The sequence below is a fragment of the Neocloeon triangulifer genome, unplaced genomic scaffold, assembly GCF_031216515.1.
Source record: "Neocloeon triangulifer isolate White Clay Creek 2 clone unplaced genomic scaffold, ASM3121651v1 ptg000011l, whole genome shotgun sequence".
In the NCBI taxonomy this organism is placed as follows: domain Eukaryota; kingdom Metazoa; phylum Arthropoda; class Insecta; order Ephemeroptera; family Baetidae; genus Neocloeon; species Neocloeon triangulifer.
In genome coordinates, this window is record NW_026775553.1 from 669,639 (window position 1) to 688,392 (window position 18,754).

The 18,754-nt window shown below is 36.5% G+C and overlaps 1 protein-coding gene across 7 annotated transcripts in view; it reads right to left on the reverse strand.

The window, feature by feature from the left end:
* LOC132196263 (zinc finger protein rotund-like) overlaps positions 1-18,754 on the reverse strand; it is a 128,716-nt gene that overhangs the window by 94,968 nt on the left and 14,994 nt on the right. For 4 of the 7 annotated variants that reach the window (XM_059618790.1, XM_059618784.1, XM_059618788.1 and 1 more), the window contains one exon: positions 12,902-13,069. In XM_059618790.1, the coding sequence (XP_059474773.1) occupies positions 12,902-13,030 (129 nt within the window). In that variant the 5' untranslated portion in view covers positions 13,031-13,069. Of the gene's footprint in view, positions 1-3,437; positions 3,507-12,901; positions 13,070-14,087; positions 14,266-18,754 lie in introns of those variants that run through there. The other 3 variants (XM_059618785.1, XM_059618786.1, XM_059618793.1) reach the window with 3 other exon arrangements.

The window sequence follows — 18,754 nt, forward strand, 5'->3', positions numbered from 1 at the left end:
GCAATGTTAAATTTTGAAAATTCAGTTTTTCGAATGACTTAAAATTTTCTTACTATGTCTCTTTGGAACTGACATTACAATTATTTTGAAATACTACATTTTTTGAGAGCTTATGAATGACTTTTTTGACATTTTTTTCCCCATTAAATTTGTGCGATTTTTTGTTGCCAATCTTGAAGTTTGGACGTGAAATTGTTGCTTCCTGGCTTTGTGCCGTTCTTTGCAATATTCTTTTTCGGGGAGGGATGGCGCGACTACCGAAATAAATACCTAAGTGGTCGGTGTCGCAGGAATGCCCATAAATCGGCGGTAAAAAGTCACCGCGCGCGCCGCGAATGTCCACATTGGACGCGGCGCGGTGGTTTTTTGGGGAGTCGCCGCGGCATTCCTTGTGCGTCGGACACAATTGCGCGCCGCACCATATGTCACTCGCAATTTATATCTTTCAATTCGAGAGTGGAAAAAAAACGAGCAGGGTTGGCGCGAATTGTTTTTAGATGAAAAGAAGAAAGCAGCCCCTTTTTCTCAAATGCACCGCTCGAATTCTTTCCCAGTGATAAATAAAACGAAAATCCGCGCTCAGACAGGATTAAAATTAGATCGGCGCAGATAATTTCCAAGCTTCAACTCTCCGAGGCATTTTTGGCAAACGCGAAAGTTAAATATATAAATTAACATGCAAATCTCTCTTGTTTGTGTGTAAATAAATAAATCGAGGCTCGCTTTCTGCGTCGAAATGATTTTGATTAACGACTGTGCACGTTTGTTTTTTATTCATCCCAATTGAATAATCGTAGTGCATGCGGGGCCGCCGCGTAAACGCTTTAATTAATGATATTGAGGCGGACACGTCCACAATGGCGCGGAAAAAAGCGCTCTTTTGTCAGCGCAAATAAATAAATAAATAAATGATGAAAACGGCGGCGTTGGAGTCGGCGCGGCCGGAGAGGAAAGAGATAACAAACGACGCAAAAAGCGCCTCCGCGCGACTACACGGAATTGTGAGACAGCATAAATTATTTCTCTGCCCCTTTATTTCTTCTTCGGCCCGAACATGAAAAAGATTAACACTCTCCCTCAATGCACAGCCACTTTATCAAAAAGCTATTCTAATTGGAAAATGATATCAGTAAATTCAGCAAAATTAAAAAAAAAAGAAATTAATAATGACCAAATAAAAACTAATTTCTATATTTTGACCTCACAGTCTAAAAGGCTGAAAAAACCTGATTGATTTTGCATTTAGCTCAAAAGATAAGAGAATAAAATTTTTTATGTGGCGTTATGTGAATATTTTAAAATTGATCTTGCCACTCTGACAAATCAGTTCCTTTGGACCGAAATATGTTCTGGAATTATTTTATAATAATGGTCAAATTCAACAATGCTTCATTAATTTGTTGTAAATGTCACTCGGACTCATTCTTATATATAATTTGTGCGTCAATTTAATTAATAATTAGCTGAATTATTTGGAAAAGAAATCAAAATATTTTATCCTGCTTTTGATCTCTGTTGTTTTAAAATATAATGATAAATTTGAATAAATATTTCCACCGATCTGTAAATAAGAATTTAAAAAAATTGCTTAAAAGTAAACATCGCATTTGTGGCCCTGAAAATAAAAACCTCTATCAAGAAAGACTTGTTTTTATTTATCAAATTGGTATTCTATCTTTTATTATTACTGTTGTTCATTTTTTCCAAATTGTTACAAAAACTTGAAATTGAATGAAAGTCTTCAGATTGAAACACAATTTTGAGTCTTTTGTTAAGTTCTTTCCCTATTTCATTAGAAATAATTCAATTCTTTGGGAAAGATTAAAATCAAATATGATAAGAAGAAGCTGCTAAAATTTCGGTTGATTTTGCGGTAAAGGTTTTTTGCCGCGGGGGTGCAGATTTGGCGGGTGAGCGAGCGAGCGAGCGGAGGCGGCAGTGATCGATGAGGGGCCGCAGACTTGATAAAAGCCCTGGCAGGACTAAATGACTTATACTTATCTATGCCAGCGCATAGAGTCCATTGTGGCGGTGAGCATGATTAATTATGTTGGTAAAAAGCGGCGGGCCAATTTGCAGCGGCGACAACGCGGATTGTTTCGGCCGAATAAATAAAAATAAGCACAACCCCTGCGCTTGTATTTACTCTTTTGGCCGCGCCTTATTTGTGTTTAGAATAAATTCGCGTGGCCAAAGGGCGAGTGGTGCGTGATTGATGGCGGATGATCTGGGCGATGATGCGCTTTTAGGGGCGCTCAAGGTGGCGGGCGCGACGCACCCCCAGCATGAAAAATGAATGGACGTCGCGAGCAGCCCAGCATCTTGGCTCCGACGCTGATAGCGCGCGATCTTTCTTCCTTTCGCCGCCAGACACGCATGCCAACTTTTGCGTCCTCTTTCGGCGCCGCCATCAATACCACTTTTCTGCTCACTCAAGAGAGCGGGGGTGAGATTTTTTCAAAACATCCCTTCAATCCAAAACCGCAATTTCTTATTATAAATCATGAGTTTCAAAAGTTAGAAAAGAATCTTTTATCCTCTCTATTAAAAAGTTTATTATTTAAAAATATTTCGCATAAAAAAATATGATAAATTATACTTTGTTCAATTACGGGAACGTTCCATGTACCATAAAAGATATTTTCCTTCTCGATAAATGTTTTCAATAATTTGAACACATTAAAATCTAATTTATGACAAATTAAAGTTTCATATCATTGACGGGTCGTTCTTTTATGCGATTCATTATTAAATTAGTTAAAATATCCGTTTCTTGCGTTTCCTTTGAACTTCATGTGTTTTGAAGTTTGGTTCCAAGGAGCGTGAAAGTTTTTTTAACAAATCCATATCTAGACCATAACAAAATTTGGGTAGATTTTGGAGTATTAAAAATTAAAAAAAAAAATGTCAGCAAAAAATTTAAATGGAATTTATAATATTTTATTATTTTAGGAAATCTACACTGAAATTAATTGACCTATCGATATTAATTTTCCATCTTACTTGCAGTAATATGAACGTTGATTGCTGAAATTATTTGGTCGAGCAAATTTTGAGAAAATGATTATTTTAAATTTCTCCTCGGAATTGAAATCTGCAAACCAAAGCTAATGTAGGCAAATTAAATAACCAACTAAAATTAATTGAATGTCTTCTTGCAAAAGTCTCTCCACTTAAATGTAATAAAATATTCGTATCATTTTTTAATTTAAATAAAATGCCATTTTTTTTGTAAATATCAAAAATATTAAATAAAGATTGCAATTAATTTCAATTATAATTTTGTCAACGTTCTTATCAAAAATTCATAACGATCAAATTTACTCATCGGTGTTATTGCAAACGTTACTATTTTCGTCTCAAATTTCCTGGTTTTCCAACCCAAGACAGACCCGAGATAATATTATGAAGATTACAAAGAAAAAAAATGCACCAACCTGCTGGTTATCGGTTAAGAGATCGGTGACCATATTTCTACGGAGTGTTCGGTCCGAGCGATTAGCCAAGACTGCAGCCGGTCCCCCAAAATAGAGGAGTGTCTAATCAAATGGCGATTAAATTGACAACTTCATACAGAGACTAACGCGAAATTGTGTTTGATAAGTTTCGGCGAATTTCCTCCGAGAATTGGGGCCATCTGCGCAGTTCACTTTGCTTTGTTTATCTTTTGCAGGTACCCAAGTTTTAAATCGAACTTTGCCCGACTCGTGACGCACTTGCGACGGGAATCCTGCGAAACCTCGATTGTAAGCAAGTCTGCCTTTGAAATCAAATATCTGGTGTTGATCAGAGTGATTAGCGCATCGACGTAATTTTCAGCAAAAAACTTTTCAAACTGGATCGGGCGATGATAAGAGAGGGAAAGGAATCTGCAGAGTACTTGCGCGACTTCAATAATTTCAAGTGGATGATAAAAGATCCTTACCTGAAATCAAAATTTTATTGGTTTAGACTTTTTAATCAAATTTGATTTAAATTTTTTTTAAATCTTTCAAATGAACATTTTTATTATTAAATTTTACGTAATTGCTAAGATTTATTCTAAAATTTTGTCCGAAACGTTTAAGTTTTTCTTGATTTTCAGCAAATCAGGTTTTTGCTCCCAAGCGAGTATAAAACTTGAGATCGGCGTTGTTTTGCCTCTCACACTAGATTTATTTATTATAAAGGCAAAGATGAAATGAGATGAACTCGGGGAAAAAATGGCGACCGCAAAACCGACCAAAGTGGCTCAACACAGGATCGGGCCGATTTCTCGCCTCGCGAATCGTGGCTCACGAGTTTTGAATCGGCCAAATCGGTGAGATTGTCCGCGGCCGACTCGCCTTGTCTTCGCGACGGCTACTGTGCTCGCCAGCAAAACAAAGAAAGGTGTTCTGCGGTTTCGGTTTGGAAATAATCTTATTATGCATGACTCATGTGCGGTAACGCGCCGGCCGCACCGCAAAAAGTTCACGTAACGCGAGAACTCGACGCGCCGATTACTTTATAATTTTCCACATTTTTTATAGGATTTTTTTACAATTTTAGATTAATTTGCAATCTTCAATTGATGCAAAATGATTTCTTCCATAACCGTCAAATTATTATAAAGTTATTGCTTCGTCTAACCTTGGTGAAATGTCTAGACATTGCAAAATTATTGCGGTTTATCAACCTAATATCTTCTCTAGCAGTGAAGATTATTCCAGAAGGATTGAAATCTCCCAATAATTTTCTCCCGTTATTGAAGTCAAATTAGATCATTTTTGAACGGTTTGATTTTAATTGTTGACTTGCATCTTTAGAAAATTTAATTTCGAGCGTGAAAATAACATCAATATTGAAGATCGTCAACCAATTTTCTCGCTAAATAAAATTAGAATTATGAATTAATAAAAGATAAGTAAATAATAAGAATAAATTAATAAATTCGTGAAGTTTTCTTTTTTTAAATAAAGATGCAAGTTTAAAGACCCACTTTAGTTATTTTTATTGCTGTTTTTTTTAAGGTCGCATAGATTGGAGTTGATCTTGTAAAAATATGATGTAAAAATCCCAAATTGCTGCGTTGCTATGATAAAAAAAACCTAGTTCTAATCGTTCGCTGAAAACAAATATGAGAATATCGAGTAATTTTTTTGTCAGTTTGGCTAATAAACTTCATCTTTTGGTCGTTGATGGCGCTGTGCAGAAAACTAGGCAAAATCAGCGATCGCAGTGCCACTAATGACCAAAAGCAGAAGTTTTTGGACCAAACTGAGAAAAATGACTCACAAATCTAATATTTTTCCCACAAATACTTAAATTAGGCGAAACTTTCACATCATGTTTTTACAAGATATACTCAAAATTAATCGCTCTTTCAGAATAAAGAGCAAGAAAAATCACCTGCTTTTAACGAACAAAAACATTCTATTCCTTTCTTATGAATTTTTTTCTTAATCTTCTGCAGCTTAATTAATAATTTCAATAACTTGTATGACATCTTCAGTGCGCTTTGTTTAAGAAATACTAAAATTACAGTAATTTGAAATTAGTTCCACACAAAATTGTGACAATGAGTATGAAACTTTGTAGAGGTTGGAATTCTGAGAAGCTAGAGAGCATAAAATGTTTCGCGGAGCAATAAATTACACGCCGAGCTAATTGAATTATTTTTCGTAGCAATGCGCGCGTATAAAAAAGGCTTGAACTCGGTTTGTGCTTCCAGATGCACCGGCTCGGACGTATAAGTCGCGCACGCCATAAACTGCCGCACGTCTAGACTCAAAGCCGAAGCAAATCACGTGTCTTTGTGCGATATGCTGGGGAAAAATAAATTTATAATGGTCTGCGCTGGAAACGGGTGCAGAATTGAAAAACGGGCGGCGACTCGGCCGCGCACCAATCGGCTCGCCGCGTTTCAAACAACGCGCAGCCTTAATACCTGGAAATGCTTTTGCTTTGGTCGTTATTAATTCATGGTGGCGGCGGCAAAAAACACGCCACAATCGACAGCGCATTAATAATAAATAAATAAATAAAGTGAGTGAGTGAGTGAGTGAATCCAGTTTGCCTGCTGAGCGAGCGTTTGTATAAATAAATTTTATTCCATCCGTGCAGCCGAGAAAGTCCAACAGAAAATATATATAATCATTTAAGATGTATTTTCGTCGCGTCTGCAGCGAGTCTGTCACAAAAGACTTTGTCATCTGTCGCTCTTTATTCGGGCCGGCTGGTTAGGCTGAAAATTGGAATAATGAGCGGCGACGCCGCCATGCAGAAAGCGGCGGCATTCAATCCCAATTTGATCGTGTTTGAATTAATTAGATTCACTCGCCCGCTTTTCATTCAAATGCTTCGGTTGACACCACGAAAACCGCAGCAGCTTTTGCTCTCAATTATATACAATTGCGCCGAGGACGCGCAAAGATTAGCCAAAGAGTCACGATGAAGCTTTCAAATCCGCGTAAAAGGAGCAATTTCGCGGAAATTAACGAGGTCGTTAACCAGTCAACTCTTTTAATTCTCAGCTGCAATTTGAATGTGTCCTGCAAAGAGTCCATTCAATTTATTGGTTCTGCACGCAGACCTCTCGTGAGAAAACCTGCAAACTTGAAAGCTTTTTGTATCCTGCAAATGTTTTCAAAGCAAGACAGCAGATTTTTATGTTCTTCTTATTGATTAAAGCCTCGTTTTTTTCCCAATTTCCCACGAACAGCCCAATTATTTAATTTTCCAAATCAACCTAAAGGCTTAATTATATTTGAAAATTGAATAATTTGAAGCGTTGAATTGGAAGGAAATTCTAATTCAGAATAAAAAAATTGTTTGTAAAAATTAAATGAAATCTTTTTGCAAAAAATGCAAATTTAACTCTATATTAACGTTTTTAGGCACAAATTTTATATGGAACTAAATATAACTGATTTTCTTGACCGTCTGAAATGTTGTTCACACTTTGAAATATGATAATCGCACCGACCAATTTCCACATCATTATGTCAGCCCAAATAATCACGCTTTTAAAGAAGAAAAAAGGCATCGACAGCTTTTTTGTCCAGCAGCGGCTACTCCACCTGACGTTCAATTAGCATATTCGCCGTTTAAAGGGTCTGCGCGCATATTTCACTTGCAGGCTTGGTTGAAAGTTAATTGCACTCTCGCGCGTACTTAAACATGCGACATAACTTACTTAGAGGCACTTTGTGCTGCACACATCTTAATGGGCAGGCCGAGCCAAAGCATAATGTAATGAGAAAACATGCGTCGCACAAGCAATTAGTGCAGATAAAAGCCAGACCACAGCTGAAGGCTGCAACTGCTGAGACGCGGAGAGGGCAAAAAAGCAGAGACGCTTGTCTGGAATTATGCAACCAGTTCGGCATCAATGTTGTTTTAAAGAAAATTATTCTTTTTCAAATTATTAAGTTTCAATCTTATTTGAAACAAACTGAATAGATTTTATTGTTTCCCATTCCAAACTGATTAAGAATCTAAAGTTTGTTGGTTTTAAAGATTCGTGAGAAATACAACCCTTTTCTTCAAGATCGCGTTAACAAAAGTTGATAAAAGTAAAGGATTAATTTTATATGTTTCCTGTTAACACCACCAGGATAACTTTGCGCATACATAAAAGTTGATATATAATCTTGATCCAGGCGCGCACAATGAGCGTCGCTTTTCTCTTATTTTTATATCCAAAGAAGTGTGAAAATGCCTGCGAGCCGCACGCAGCCATCAAAAGGACCATAATAAAAAGCGACTGAGAATGAAACGCGGCTTTTTTTCTAAAGCGACGCGCGCTTCGGCCGTTCTGCGTAAGTCGGGGCAGCATTTGCATGCCGAGGGAGCCGCATCAGCGCAGGTGCTTAACTTTTCTCGCGAGTAAACGCGAGACAAACTTGTCATAAACACCGAATGTCTAATTGTGCGCCGGGCAAGCTGCAAGGAAATGCCCTCTTTTGCTTTTAAGGTGCGACTCGGGTTTATTGCGCGAGCTTAATTGTTTCTCTAATTTGAAACATTAAATAATTTTAAACTAACTGTACAATGATTATTCAAAAATTGTGTCATTATTTGCTTATCTGGTTTTTATATTGAATTTTTTGTCTTATTTCATCAAGTTTAATTTGTTGAAATTCGAATAAGATTCACTCAGAACTAAATAAAATCAAGAGACGCAGCTGTTGCTAGGCTGAAGCCATCAGAGTTTTATTTGTTTTCATTTATTTATATTTTTACAACCAAAACAGAATTTGTTGCCGAAAAAATATGATATTAATTTGAAGACACGCGCGTTTATAGCCCCCCATCGAAGAGCGCCCAGTGTCCAACTGACTCTTTTATTTATGCCAATTATCTTTTGATACCGCGCCCAGAAATCTCGTGCGCGAGCCGCAAACTTGCAGAACGCCTTGGCCGCTGGAAATCAAAAATTTTTGTCATTATCCGCAGCGCAGCCTTGCTCCGATGTGGCCGCAAAACAATGAGAAACTCCAAGGGCAAAACTTGCTCACAGGGAGGACAAAATTTCCACATTTACGACACTCGGAGGGCAGATTTAGCAGGTTGAATGAGAAAACAAACGTTTCATTTATTAAAAATATTTTGTTGTTCTCATTGATAGAATCTATGAAGGAGCTTTTGACGGACGTGCCGCGCGTTAATTAAAGAGGCTAATAATCAACGTGCTGAAGCAATTTAGGCAAAATAAATTAGCGCAATTTAATAACTTTCAAAATTACTATTTGATCCGACGAGGCTTCACTTTTAATTACCCGCCGCAGATAAGCGCGTTAATTCTTTCTACTCGTAATTATTATATTAAATGAAAATTGTGGACTGCGCGAGTGAAGGATTATTGCGTGGTGTCTGCACGAGATTCATAATCAGTAACAAATTTTTAACCATTTTTACACACGCGATTTTTACACTTGACCATCGAAAACGACGAGAGAGGCGCGCTCGGATATTTAATTCCGATTGTTGCAGCCCATTGAGTCATGAATGGGGGGTGCTTTTATCACCAAACACAAACTAATTGTCTCTCTCATTTGCCTCATTGAATACCAAAAGCTTATTTTTTTTTTTATCTTGATTTATGAACCAAAGATTACAATTTACGTGCAATTACAGTGAGAAAGATAAGTTGAATTGAACTTGAGATTAATTAAAATTCAAAAGGTTAACTTATTAATTTCACTTAATTGAGGTGGAATTGGAAGTCAATTTTGAGATATTATCAAAAAATTTACAACATTTTTTCCGCAAATGTAAATTTAATTATTTTTAACAAGACTTTTTCAAAAAGAACGGCATGATTAATTTTAATGGCCATTTTTCTACATTAAAGCATTAATTTGTAGCTTCCAATTTCAAGGAGCAATTTATGTTGACGGAATAACAGAATTGTTGAAATTTGAAATAAAAAATAATTGTTTTTCTCAAAATTAGTCTGATCAAAATTGTTTAAAATTTCGCCAAATCACGTTCATAAGATAAGATGGAAAATAAAATCTATGTGTCAGTCGGCATCAAAATTTTGATTTGTCTCATTTAGGGAATTCTTTTCACCTTAAAAATAAAAAAAGGGACAAAATATTAATTTGAATGCGATGATTTGGGTGTTTTTACATCCTGATTTATGTAATTTTTGGCCACGTCGGAAGATTTTCAGCAACACCACTTTGTCAAACACAAAGTTTCACCTTGTCCGTGGAAAGAATTCACGATTCATTTAAAATTAAGCGCTTATGATGAATGAACAAGTTGGAGAATTAATAAATCAGAAGAAATTTCTCTCTTGAATGTGGGCGCGCGTTTTTCAAGCTCGATAAACGCTCGGGCTTTATTGCTGCAGTTAATGAAGCGCTTTTATACATGTTCGCAGAAGAGAGAGAGAGAAAAGGAAGCTCCTTTTGATGGCCTTTTTTGCGTGTCGCGCGTGAGTCCAGACTGAAAATACATCAGTCTCTTGAGAGAAGCCGTTTGTGCGAAGCTATTTTCGACATTATTTGCGAACTGACAAATTGGCCGCTCCTTCCAGATGTCTTTGCAGGACACTCTTTGTTTTCACAAAAGCGTTCGCAGTTGAAAATATGCAAGAGAGGAAGAAGAAAGTTTTACAAATTGAACGGTTGAAAGGCCGCACAAAACTGTCAACGACTTTTGCAAACGCCTCAAAGTTTATGTTGTTTTTTCTGTCAAAAAAGAGAGACTCTATTTGAGTTTAAAAGAGTCTTTCATTTGAAATTTAAGATCTGAATGAATATTTTAAGGCCCTCAATGAAATCGATTAAAGTAAAAATTCAAATTGATTATTACGAAAAAAGGAACGTAAATATCTTATTTTGCAATATGTGTATTACATTGTTGGTTTTACAAGTTTTTATTAATATTTTTAATTTGATTGGGCTGATTTTAACGTGATTTGGTGATATTTTTATCAATTTTGGTCTCACCACTTTTGAGAAATTAATCATTTTACGAAATTTCCATAAAAAACAATGTTCATTTCCGCACAATTTCAGTTTTCGGAATGAATTTAATTTTATTAATCTCGTGTCTTCGGATTTGACATTTTGAAACAAATGCTTGTTTTTAGCAGAATGCTCGAATTTGAATATAAAAAAAAAGTTAGAAAAATTGAAAGTTTATTAATGTATGAACTATTTTCCTTCCAATTTCAAGTAACTTAAAAATATTTCCTTTTGTTGGAAAAAAAGTGACCGATTTTTACCAGATCATCAATCATTAATAAGCCCATTAAGCTGCGGTGCACGGAGAGGGCAATTTTGCGTGGCGTTGGGTCGGTCGTGGGGCCGGAGAAATTATTGCAAACACGCGAGCGGAGCCGCGTGCATGAGCAGCAGCAGCGCAGCCTCCCATTAGAAAAGAGTAGCGCCTCTCGCGATTGTGTAATTACGGAACAACAACCTGTTCTGCGGCACGACAAGTGAAGATTAAGAAGGTCCATTCGCTCGTCCGTCCGCGTCCGACCGACCGACCGACCGACGCATGCAAACAAAACTCATACATGAATGTGCAGACGCAAACAATTTCCACTAATTGCCGAGCAGCAGCTTCTTCCATTCCAAGAGTGAAGTGAGGCCGACGCAACTGCCACTGAAATCGACGTGCAGTTTTTTTCTTGCCAACAAAATTGAGGATACAAAAAGGAACGAAATTTATTTGAGTTTGTTTTGTTCATTTTTAGAAATTACTATAAATTACAAAAAAAAAAATCAGAATAAGTCCATAAAAGAAAAAATAAAAGGGTGGGTCCGAATATCAGAGAAAAAATTCTCTAAACGATTCTTGCGCAACGATTCTCCAGGAACGTTTCTGCATTTAAAATTTAACAAAAGAATCGTTACTGGAGAATCCTTGTGCAAGAATCTTTTCTCGAGAATATATTTTTAGAGAATCATTTCGAGAATCAATTCTCCGATATTCAGACCCACCGTAAGTAATTAGGAGAACTGAATTTTTAAAATTCAACCTTCTTTCGTTTCAGAATTTTTAAGATAAATTATTTCTCGAAATTAGCCGCACCAAAATCGATGATAATTTCACCAAATCAAGTTCATATCCCCAATTGGTAAAAGAAAATCCAATAATTGTTGAGCATAAAAATTAAAAGTGATCTTATAATGAACATAATTTGCTAATTTCCCTGTAAATTGATATTAATAGTTGTTGCTTCTGTCTTAGAATTCATTTGGCCGGGGTTTATTTCGCAGGCTCGACTCAATCAACTCAATTTAGCTCAAGTGAAACATTTGAAAAATGTGTCTCAAGCTACTTTTCGTCCGAGGGCACTTCTTTTGTTTATCGAGTGCTCTTGTGTGTGTGTTCGAAAATAAATTACTTTCGCCGCTCTAAATAATCTCGCGTGGCCACAACTTATTTCGCCCTGAATTTATTTACACTCTCGCGATTTTAAAACATCGTTTGATCTGAACCCTGCGCGACACTAATCTTGATTCCGGCGGACACGTCTCGAAAGCCGCAGAGACTAATGGGTTCATTCGCCGAATCATTGCTGTGAGTATTTTTACGATTGGCCGAGTAATTATTGCTTGTTTCTTACTTTACTACTTAATTCATACACCGGTGGCGTGCAGAAGGATTACTTTACGACTGGAAATCACAAAATTTGTGGACCCCGCATATAATTGGAGGTAATTATTGTGCGCACATTATTTGAGGAAAAACGCCCCGGTAATGACTTTCATGGTAAACAACGAAAGCATAATAAAATGACTTATAATTTCATATAAAAGCATTATTTGGGGGAGAAAAAAGCTCAATTTTCACGGCGGCCGACTTCTTTTTTGCTACTTAATTACGTCTGAATTAATTGCGCCATGACGGAATAATTTTTGTGGTTCAAAAACTCTGGTGTTTGGTTTCATATTTTTAGTTGAGGTTTGCTTCTGGCAAGGTTCTCGCGATTCATTAGCACGAGTAAAAAAAATCTGAAAGCACGCTTGCTTTCCGCCTCACGCAACGAGCAGAGCAAAGAGCGCCGAGCCTCTGGTCCAGGGCGCCGAGGGCAGCACAAATCGGCCCCAATAAAATTCTAACTTGTGCCAAAATTCACGCAAAATCCGTTTCACCAAAATATTAGCCAAATTAAATCCTTATAAATATTTTGCATTTTCCCGAAAAATGTGTAAATTTCTTTTAAAGTGTTTAATTAAAATATAAAAAAAATTAGCTACAATGTCGAATGTTCTCTTGACAATTTTTTAGCACTTGATAAGCCTCCGTGCGCGGCAGATAAGCTGTTGCAGGTCCGAAGTTCTCCTGCAGCTTTCAAAATATTATCTTTTTTTCGTGTGTTCACATGAAAGTACCACACACGCTTTCGTTTCATTTCCTGTGTGGCCGAAAACGATGTTAAGCAAAAAAGCGGAGCGAGTTCTTTTCTTACCTTGGATTGTGCTGCGTAGTCGAGGGCCAACATGCAGTCGTTGTAGCCGGTCTCGGTCTTGATGGCCGCTGGCATGGCCTGAGGGTTGAACTGTCCAAGCTGTCCGGCGTCCCGATACCAAGGGTACATGACAACAGAGCCTCAAGGGACTAATCCGCTCGCATCACCCTGCAACAATCACGACAAAATGACAATTACGAAATTTACAAAAAGTACAAAAATTAAATTACAAATATCAATCATCTTAAAAATAGTAAACAAGGCCGTAAAAATTTAAAATATTAACATAATTTTATTTATATACAATATATTATAAAGTAATTTTATAAATTTTAACATATTTTTTACCAAATTAAAAAAAAGTAGTAATTAAAGTTTGAAGCAAATACTGCGATTATTTATTAAAAATATTTGAATTATTATGTAACTTTTGTTTGAATGAAGCTTGATGGTAAAAAGAAAAAGATGTATCGATTATTTTGGCCAGGGAAGAGCGTGTGCTGGTCGCGTGTGAGGCGCTCCTTGAAATTTGCCTCGCCACAATTTTCACAAATCAGGCCACTCTGCGTGAATAAAGAAGCAGCTTCTCTCAATCGTGGACCGCACGTGGGACCACGTGAGCTCTGGCGAGTGCCAAAAATTACTTCAAATAAGTCAACTTCACACGAATTTTCAGCAAATTACTTAAATAATTAATTTTGCAAGGAAAAACAAACAATAAATGAACAAAAACTTCAACTTCAATTAAAAAACAAATTTATACAGATATATAAAGCAATTTAATTTGCATAATTATGCATTTTTAATAGCAAAAAAGTGCAAAAAAATTGATAATCAAAATGGTGTGGAAAATTAAATTTAGCATCTTCAATTCTGCAGGTCAAACTCAATTGACCCTGGCCAAAGGTCAAAAAGTCTAATCATTGAAAATGTGCAACGTGACGAACATTCTAAAATAGCCAAACAATTTTTCGTACAATTTTGCCTCTGAACCCAATTTCAAAATTTACAATTCAACGGTTCAAGATTAATTTGAAATTAAAGTCTTTGATAAACAGAAAAAAAGCCAAATTAAACTTGTTTGGACATGATTAAAATTTTGAGGATATTCCCAAATATTTTGTTCAGATTAATGAAGTTTAAACAAATTATGGATTTTTTTGTTTATAAATAAATATTTGTTTACTTAAATTGCTTTTAAATCCGTCTTGGGCGTCTTATCGAGGAGGAAGCGAATATGACGTACCTCGGAACACAAAATTATGGGCACTGAACTACTTTTCGCGGCGCACACTGGAGTTGGTTTGAAAAATCCTGAGAGCGGAGCGAGATGCAGATGAGGACCTGTTGCGAGAGGAGCACCGGCGACTAATAAGCGCGCGCGGGGTCCTGGGCTCGCGGAGGCCGCGGCAGGGCGGGCGGGCGGGTTAAGGCGCATGCACGACGCCCCTCGAAACTCACTCGCACCTGTTCCGCTAAAACCACGCCTCGCCTGGCCATGGGCACGGCACGCCCCTTTTGGTGCCGCAACGCCCTTTTTTGTGACAGCTCGGAGAACAAGAAAGTGTCACTCAGCCGGCACAAGCACCGACCCCGGCTCCATTTTGGATCGCAAAACCACCTCCGCCGGCCACGGGGGTGCGCAAATTGCTGCTCCGACCAAATTTCTACACCACGAATCCCCTTAATTTTGTTTTAAAATATTTTTCATTGCATTTTTCTCTGATCTTGAGATTTTTACAATTTTTTAATTAAAATTTTAACTTCAAGTTTTTGAAAACTTGAGAAATGAAGTTGCCGAAGGAAAAAAAAACTATTAAATAAGCCAAAATTATAAACATTCTCTCTTTTATCAAACATTAGGTTAATGTTGGAGTTGTAAATTTAAAAATTCAGGACTAGGAATGATACGAATCAGAATTTGACACAAAAACAACTGCAAATAAATATATAATTTCCAAGGAAACAATTGGATTAGGATCAAATTTTGATATGCAACCCGCAGAACAGCAGATAATTTATAATACCAAGCAGATTTTATCAAAAAAATGGTGCAAATTTGATTTGAATATTTCACTTGTTTAAAAAAAATCAAAGTTATTGTGAATTTTTCGCTGGATTTAAGTTGCGAATAATTTTCTTCGCGGAGCAAAATGGAATTGCGCTAAGCAGGCGTTTTCTTTTTTGCTTTTACTTTTGGAGACACGAAACGTTTCGTGCCAAATCAAATTCGCATTAAGGCGGATCAGATATTAAGATCACATTAGAGATCGCGTAGCAGATTGTGCAGCGTTCCGTCTTTTTTTATCCTCCCTGCTCTTTTTTTACCAGGGAGGAAACGCAGCGCACAAAGAAGCCAAAACAGCACCCCCGTCTATATTCTCTGCTTCCAGAAAAAAAAATGGAAAATTGGAACGAGACGAATCAATTGGAAAACCAGTTCAATTTTATACCAATTTCAAATAAATATAAATTCTTTGGGACAAAAAGAAGTAAGTATTTTCTGTGGCCAAACAGGTCCGAGCATAATAATTATTACCGCAAGTGTTGCCGCGCGCGGAGACCTGTTTGCAGGTGTCAGGGGTCAAACGGAGCGCGGAGGTCGAGCCGAGCAAATCGAGTGTGTAAAACGCGCTTCTCTTTATTCTCCAAAGTTTGTTCTCCACACGTGAGTGACATATTTTCGAGTCGCCGCGATTCGACACACACGAGGTCGGAAAGCAGAGATGACGAAGCTCAATTTGGCCAGGCCGAAGACCTCAAACTTCAACTAATGCTTAATTACACGCGCTAGATCACTTTAAAAGTCACACTAAATCGGTCTTGCTTGATACAAAAATTAAGCTTTAATTTGTATTTTAAGTTCATGTTATTTATTTATAATTCAATTTTAATAATTTTTTATATATTTTGGAATCATAAATTGACTTGGAAATTGCGATTCTTATTATTTGTAATCAAGACAATGTTTCAAGTTTTCATAATTTTGCACGCTCATCTTTGCAAACGATGATCAATTGAAGCTTCAGACACATTTTAATTTTATTCGAAACAATTACTTTAGTTTAAAGAATTAATTAATGTTGTTTTATTAAACACAATTTCATCATTTTGTTACAAACATAGTAAAAATAATTAACAGAAATGAATACATTAAATATTTTTTAAACTTTAATTTTAATACTTTTGGCAAAGATCCGCAGTCTTGATTTTATATTTTATAATTTAAGATAAATTGCAACTAAAATAAAAGATTTTCGAAGGCATTTTAGATGAACATTTTTGGTCCAGTTGCACACCTGACTTGTTCAAATCATTTACTTGTGGGAATGTGGAGAGCACGTTTCCGAGAGCGGCCACCTGACGCGGTCTGAGACTTTTGCTCCAAATTTTCCCCCAAATCAATCAATTTATGGGAAAAACTGTCTGGCCAGAAATTGTCTCGGCCGAGAAGTGTGAAATCATTACGAGCGCGCTCATTTATTTTCCACAAATGAGTCAATCCTCCTGTGCGAATCGGATTTCAGAGGTCATTCAACTTGAGGTCAAGTCGTTCCAGTGTTCAATTGGGTTGTAGCTTAAATTATATCTTTCTTGTTAGAAAAAGGCAAACCTTAACTTTTTTAAATTAATAAAATCATGCGATTTCATAAATTTTTTTTCAAAACTTGATCTGCTTTTATATTTTCTCAGTGGAACAAATTAATTATTAACATAAAATTAAAAAACGAGTTTTAATTTTCTTTTTAATATAACGAATTTCATTCAAAGTGATCTGTTGTTGGAATGGAAATCTCAATTTGTTTAGAAATTGATTAGCCTCTGCACATTGGCCGGTTTCGCTAAACGCCGAGTCATTCTGTTCAAGCTTAAGTGTACTCAAGAGAGTGCTGAGCGCAAACTGGCCGCAGCACCAAACAGTAATTTTTGTATCCGGGAGCTGCGCGCGTGATTAAATCGGTGAAGGATTCGGTCCATCTGATTTTTATCAGATTAGAAATCTCCGATGGCCGACGCAGGATGGAAAGCAAATTAATTAGGCGAGTGCGCGTGAAAGCTCAAAGAGCACAAATTAAGTGATAAAGCAAAATCGAAAATGGATCCGAGCTTTTATACATTTGTGACTTCCTTTGTTGCGTCGTCGCAGTCGTTAAAAATATGATGAGTGGCGAACAGCTGACGACGAGGATCCATATGCATTTTTCGTTTTTTGCTGCTCCCCCTTTTGATAGATCGTTGACATGTGCAAAAACGGTTACAGACCTTTGTGCCTCTGCCGATTATTCTCGTCGGTCCTAATTACGGAGAGAGCAATTTAAATCAATCCACGGCGTAATTAATTAGCCATTTTTTACCTGCTTTATTGTGAAGTGAGATTAATTATCGGTAATTATTAAGGAGAGGAAAGAATTTGACTGCGACCTCATCTTCCGACTAATTTGGTAAATGGAATTCACAAAGAGGTCAAATAAATTAGTCAAGAGCTCCATGCAAAATTCCAACAATAAAATTGGCATCGTCTCTCAGCTCTGATTTTAAAATTATTTAGCAAATCAAGGAATTGTAATCGATTAAAAAACTGCCGTATCAACTGGAAATTATTTTTTTAAATTAAATGAGAATTTTATTTTGAACTTAATTCATGGCCAAGAAAGTTGCAAAAAATATCTGATATTATCTTTTATTGTTGATTTCATTAGGTTGAATAAATTAAGCCACCTTCCAATTTAATAACAATTTAACATTTTAAAATATAAAATTATTAAAAACTTGTCTCCCCATCTGTTGATTTCACCCTGAATAATATTTTGAAAGGCAAAGTGGTCGCGCTCGGAAATTAATAATTGGAGCAACAATTGGCCTGACGTGGCGGCTGCCTCGGCCCATTGTTGTGCGATGCCCGCCCTTTGTTGTATCTGTTTTCAATAAAGAGTAATGAAGGCAGCACCTTTCCTGCACGTGTAAGAGTAAACATGAAAAAAAAACTTTTTGTAATGAGAGCCCGAAAAATTACAACAGCATTTTTTTCCACACACAAAGAGAGACATTCTATATATATTAATTATAAAACGTTTCCTTTGGGCCAGAGTAAAACTTTCTTTCTTGAAAAGACGCACAATTTACACAAACAAAGAATATTTTATGATTACTTTTTTATACCAGAACATAAAATGCTGCAGAAACTTGTCATCTTTGTGTGAATTTCTTTTAAAATCGGTTTTTTTTTTAAATTTAATACGCGACGATCGTAAATTCGTTGAGAATTAAACACCGCAATATCGTTTTATTGCACAAGTAATAAAACTGACCAGTCTAAAATAAAAGACGCTCGTAAAAGTTTAAATGAATTAGCGTCGGCGAGAAATTAGCATCTTTGTCGCACCTACGATTTCATGCAGCTCGGGAATCAGCGTATCATTTTCACTTGAGCCGGAAGTTTCTTATATCGTGAGTAATTTGCGGTTGGAAAAAACTCTCGGCGTTTACAATTAATACTTCTTGAGATTTTATTTTCATTTACTTTGACAAATCAACTTGTTATAATTCATTTCCTGTACAAAGCGATTAATAAGGAAAATATGTTTTTGAGAAATCAAGAGAAAATGAAATGAATTGATGCATTTTTTAAATCCGTTAGAAATTTATCAACATGTGTTTTTATTTTTAATTAAACCGAATATCGTTGCGACTTTGAGAATGAATCGAATTGTGTTTGCAGCTGATTGAGTGATTGGCGCGGATTCGAAATGAAAAGGCGCTGCATTGATGAAGCACAGAGCGATCGCATTGAATGAGAAGAAAAGCAAATCAGATGGCCCGCGAGCGAGAGAGCAGCCAACACTGATGTCTGCG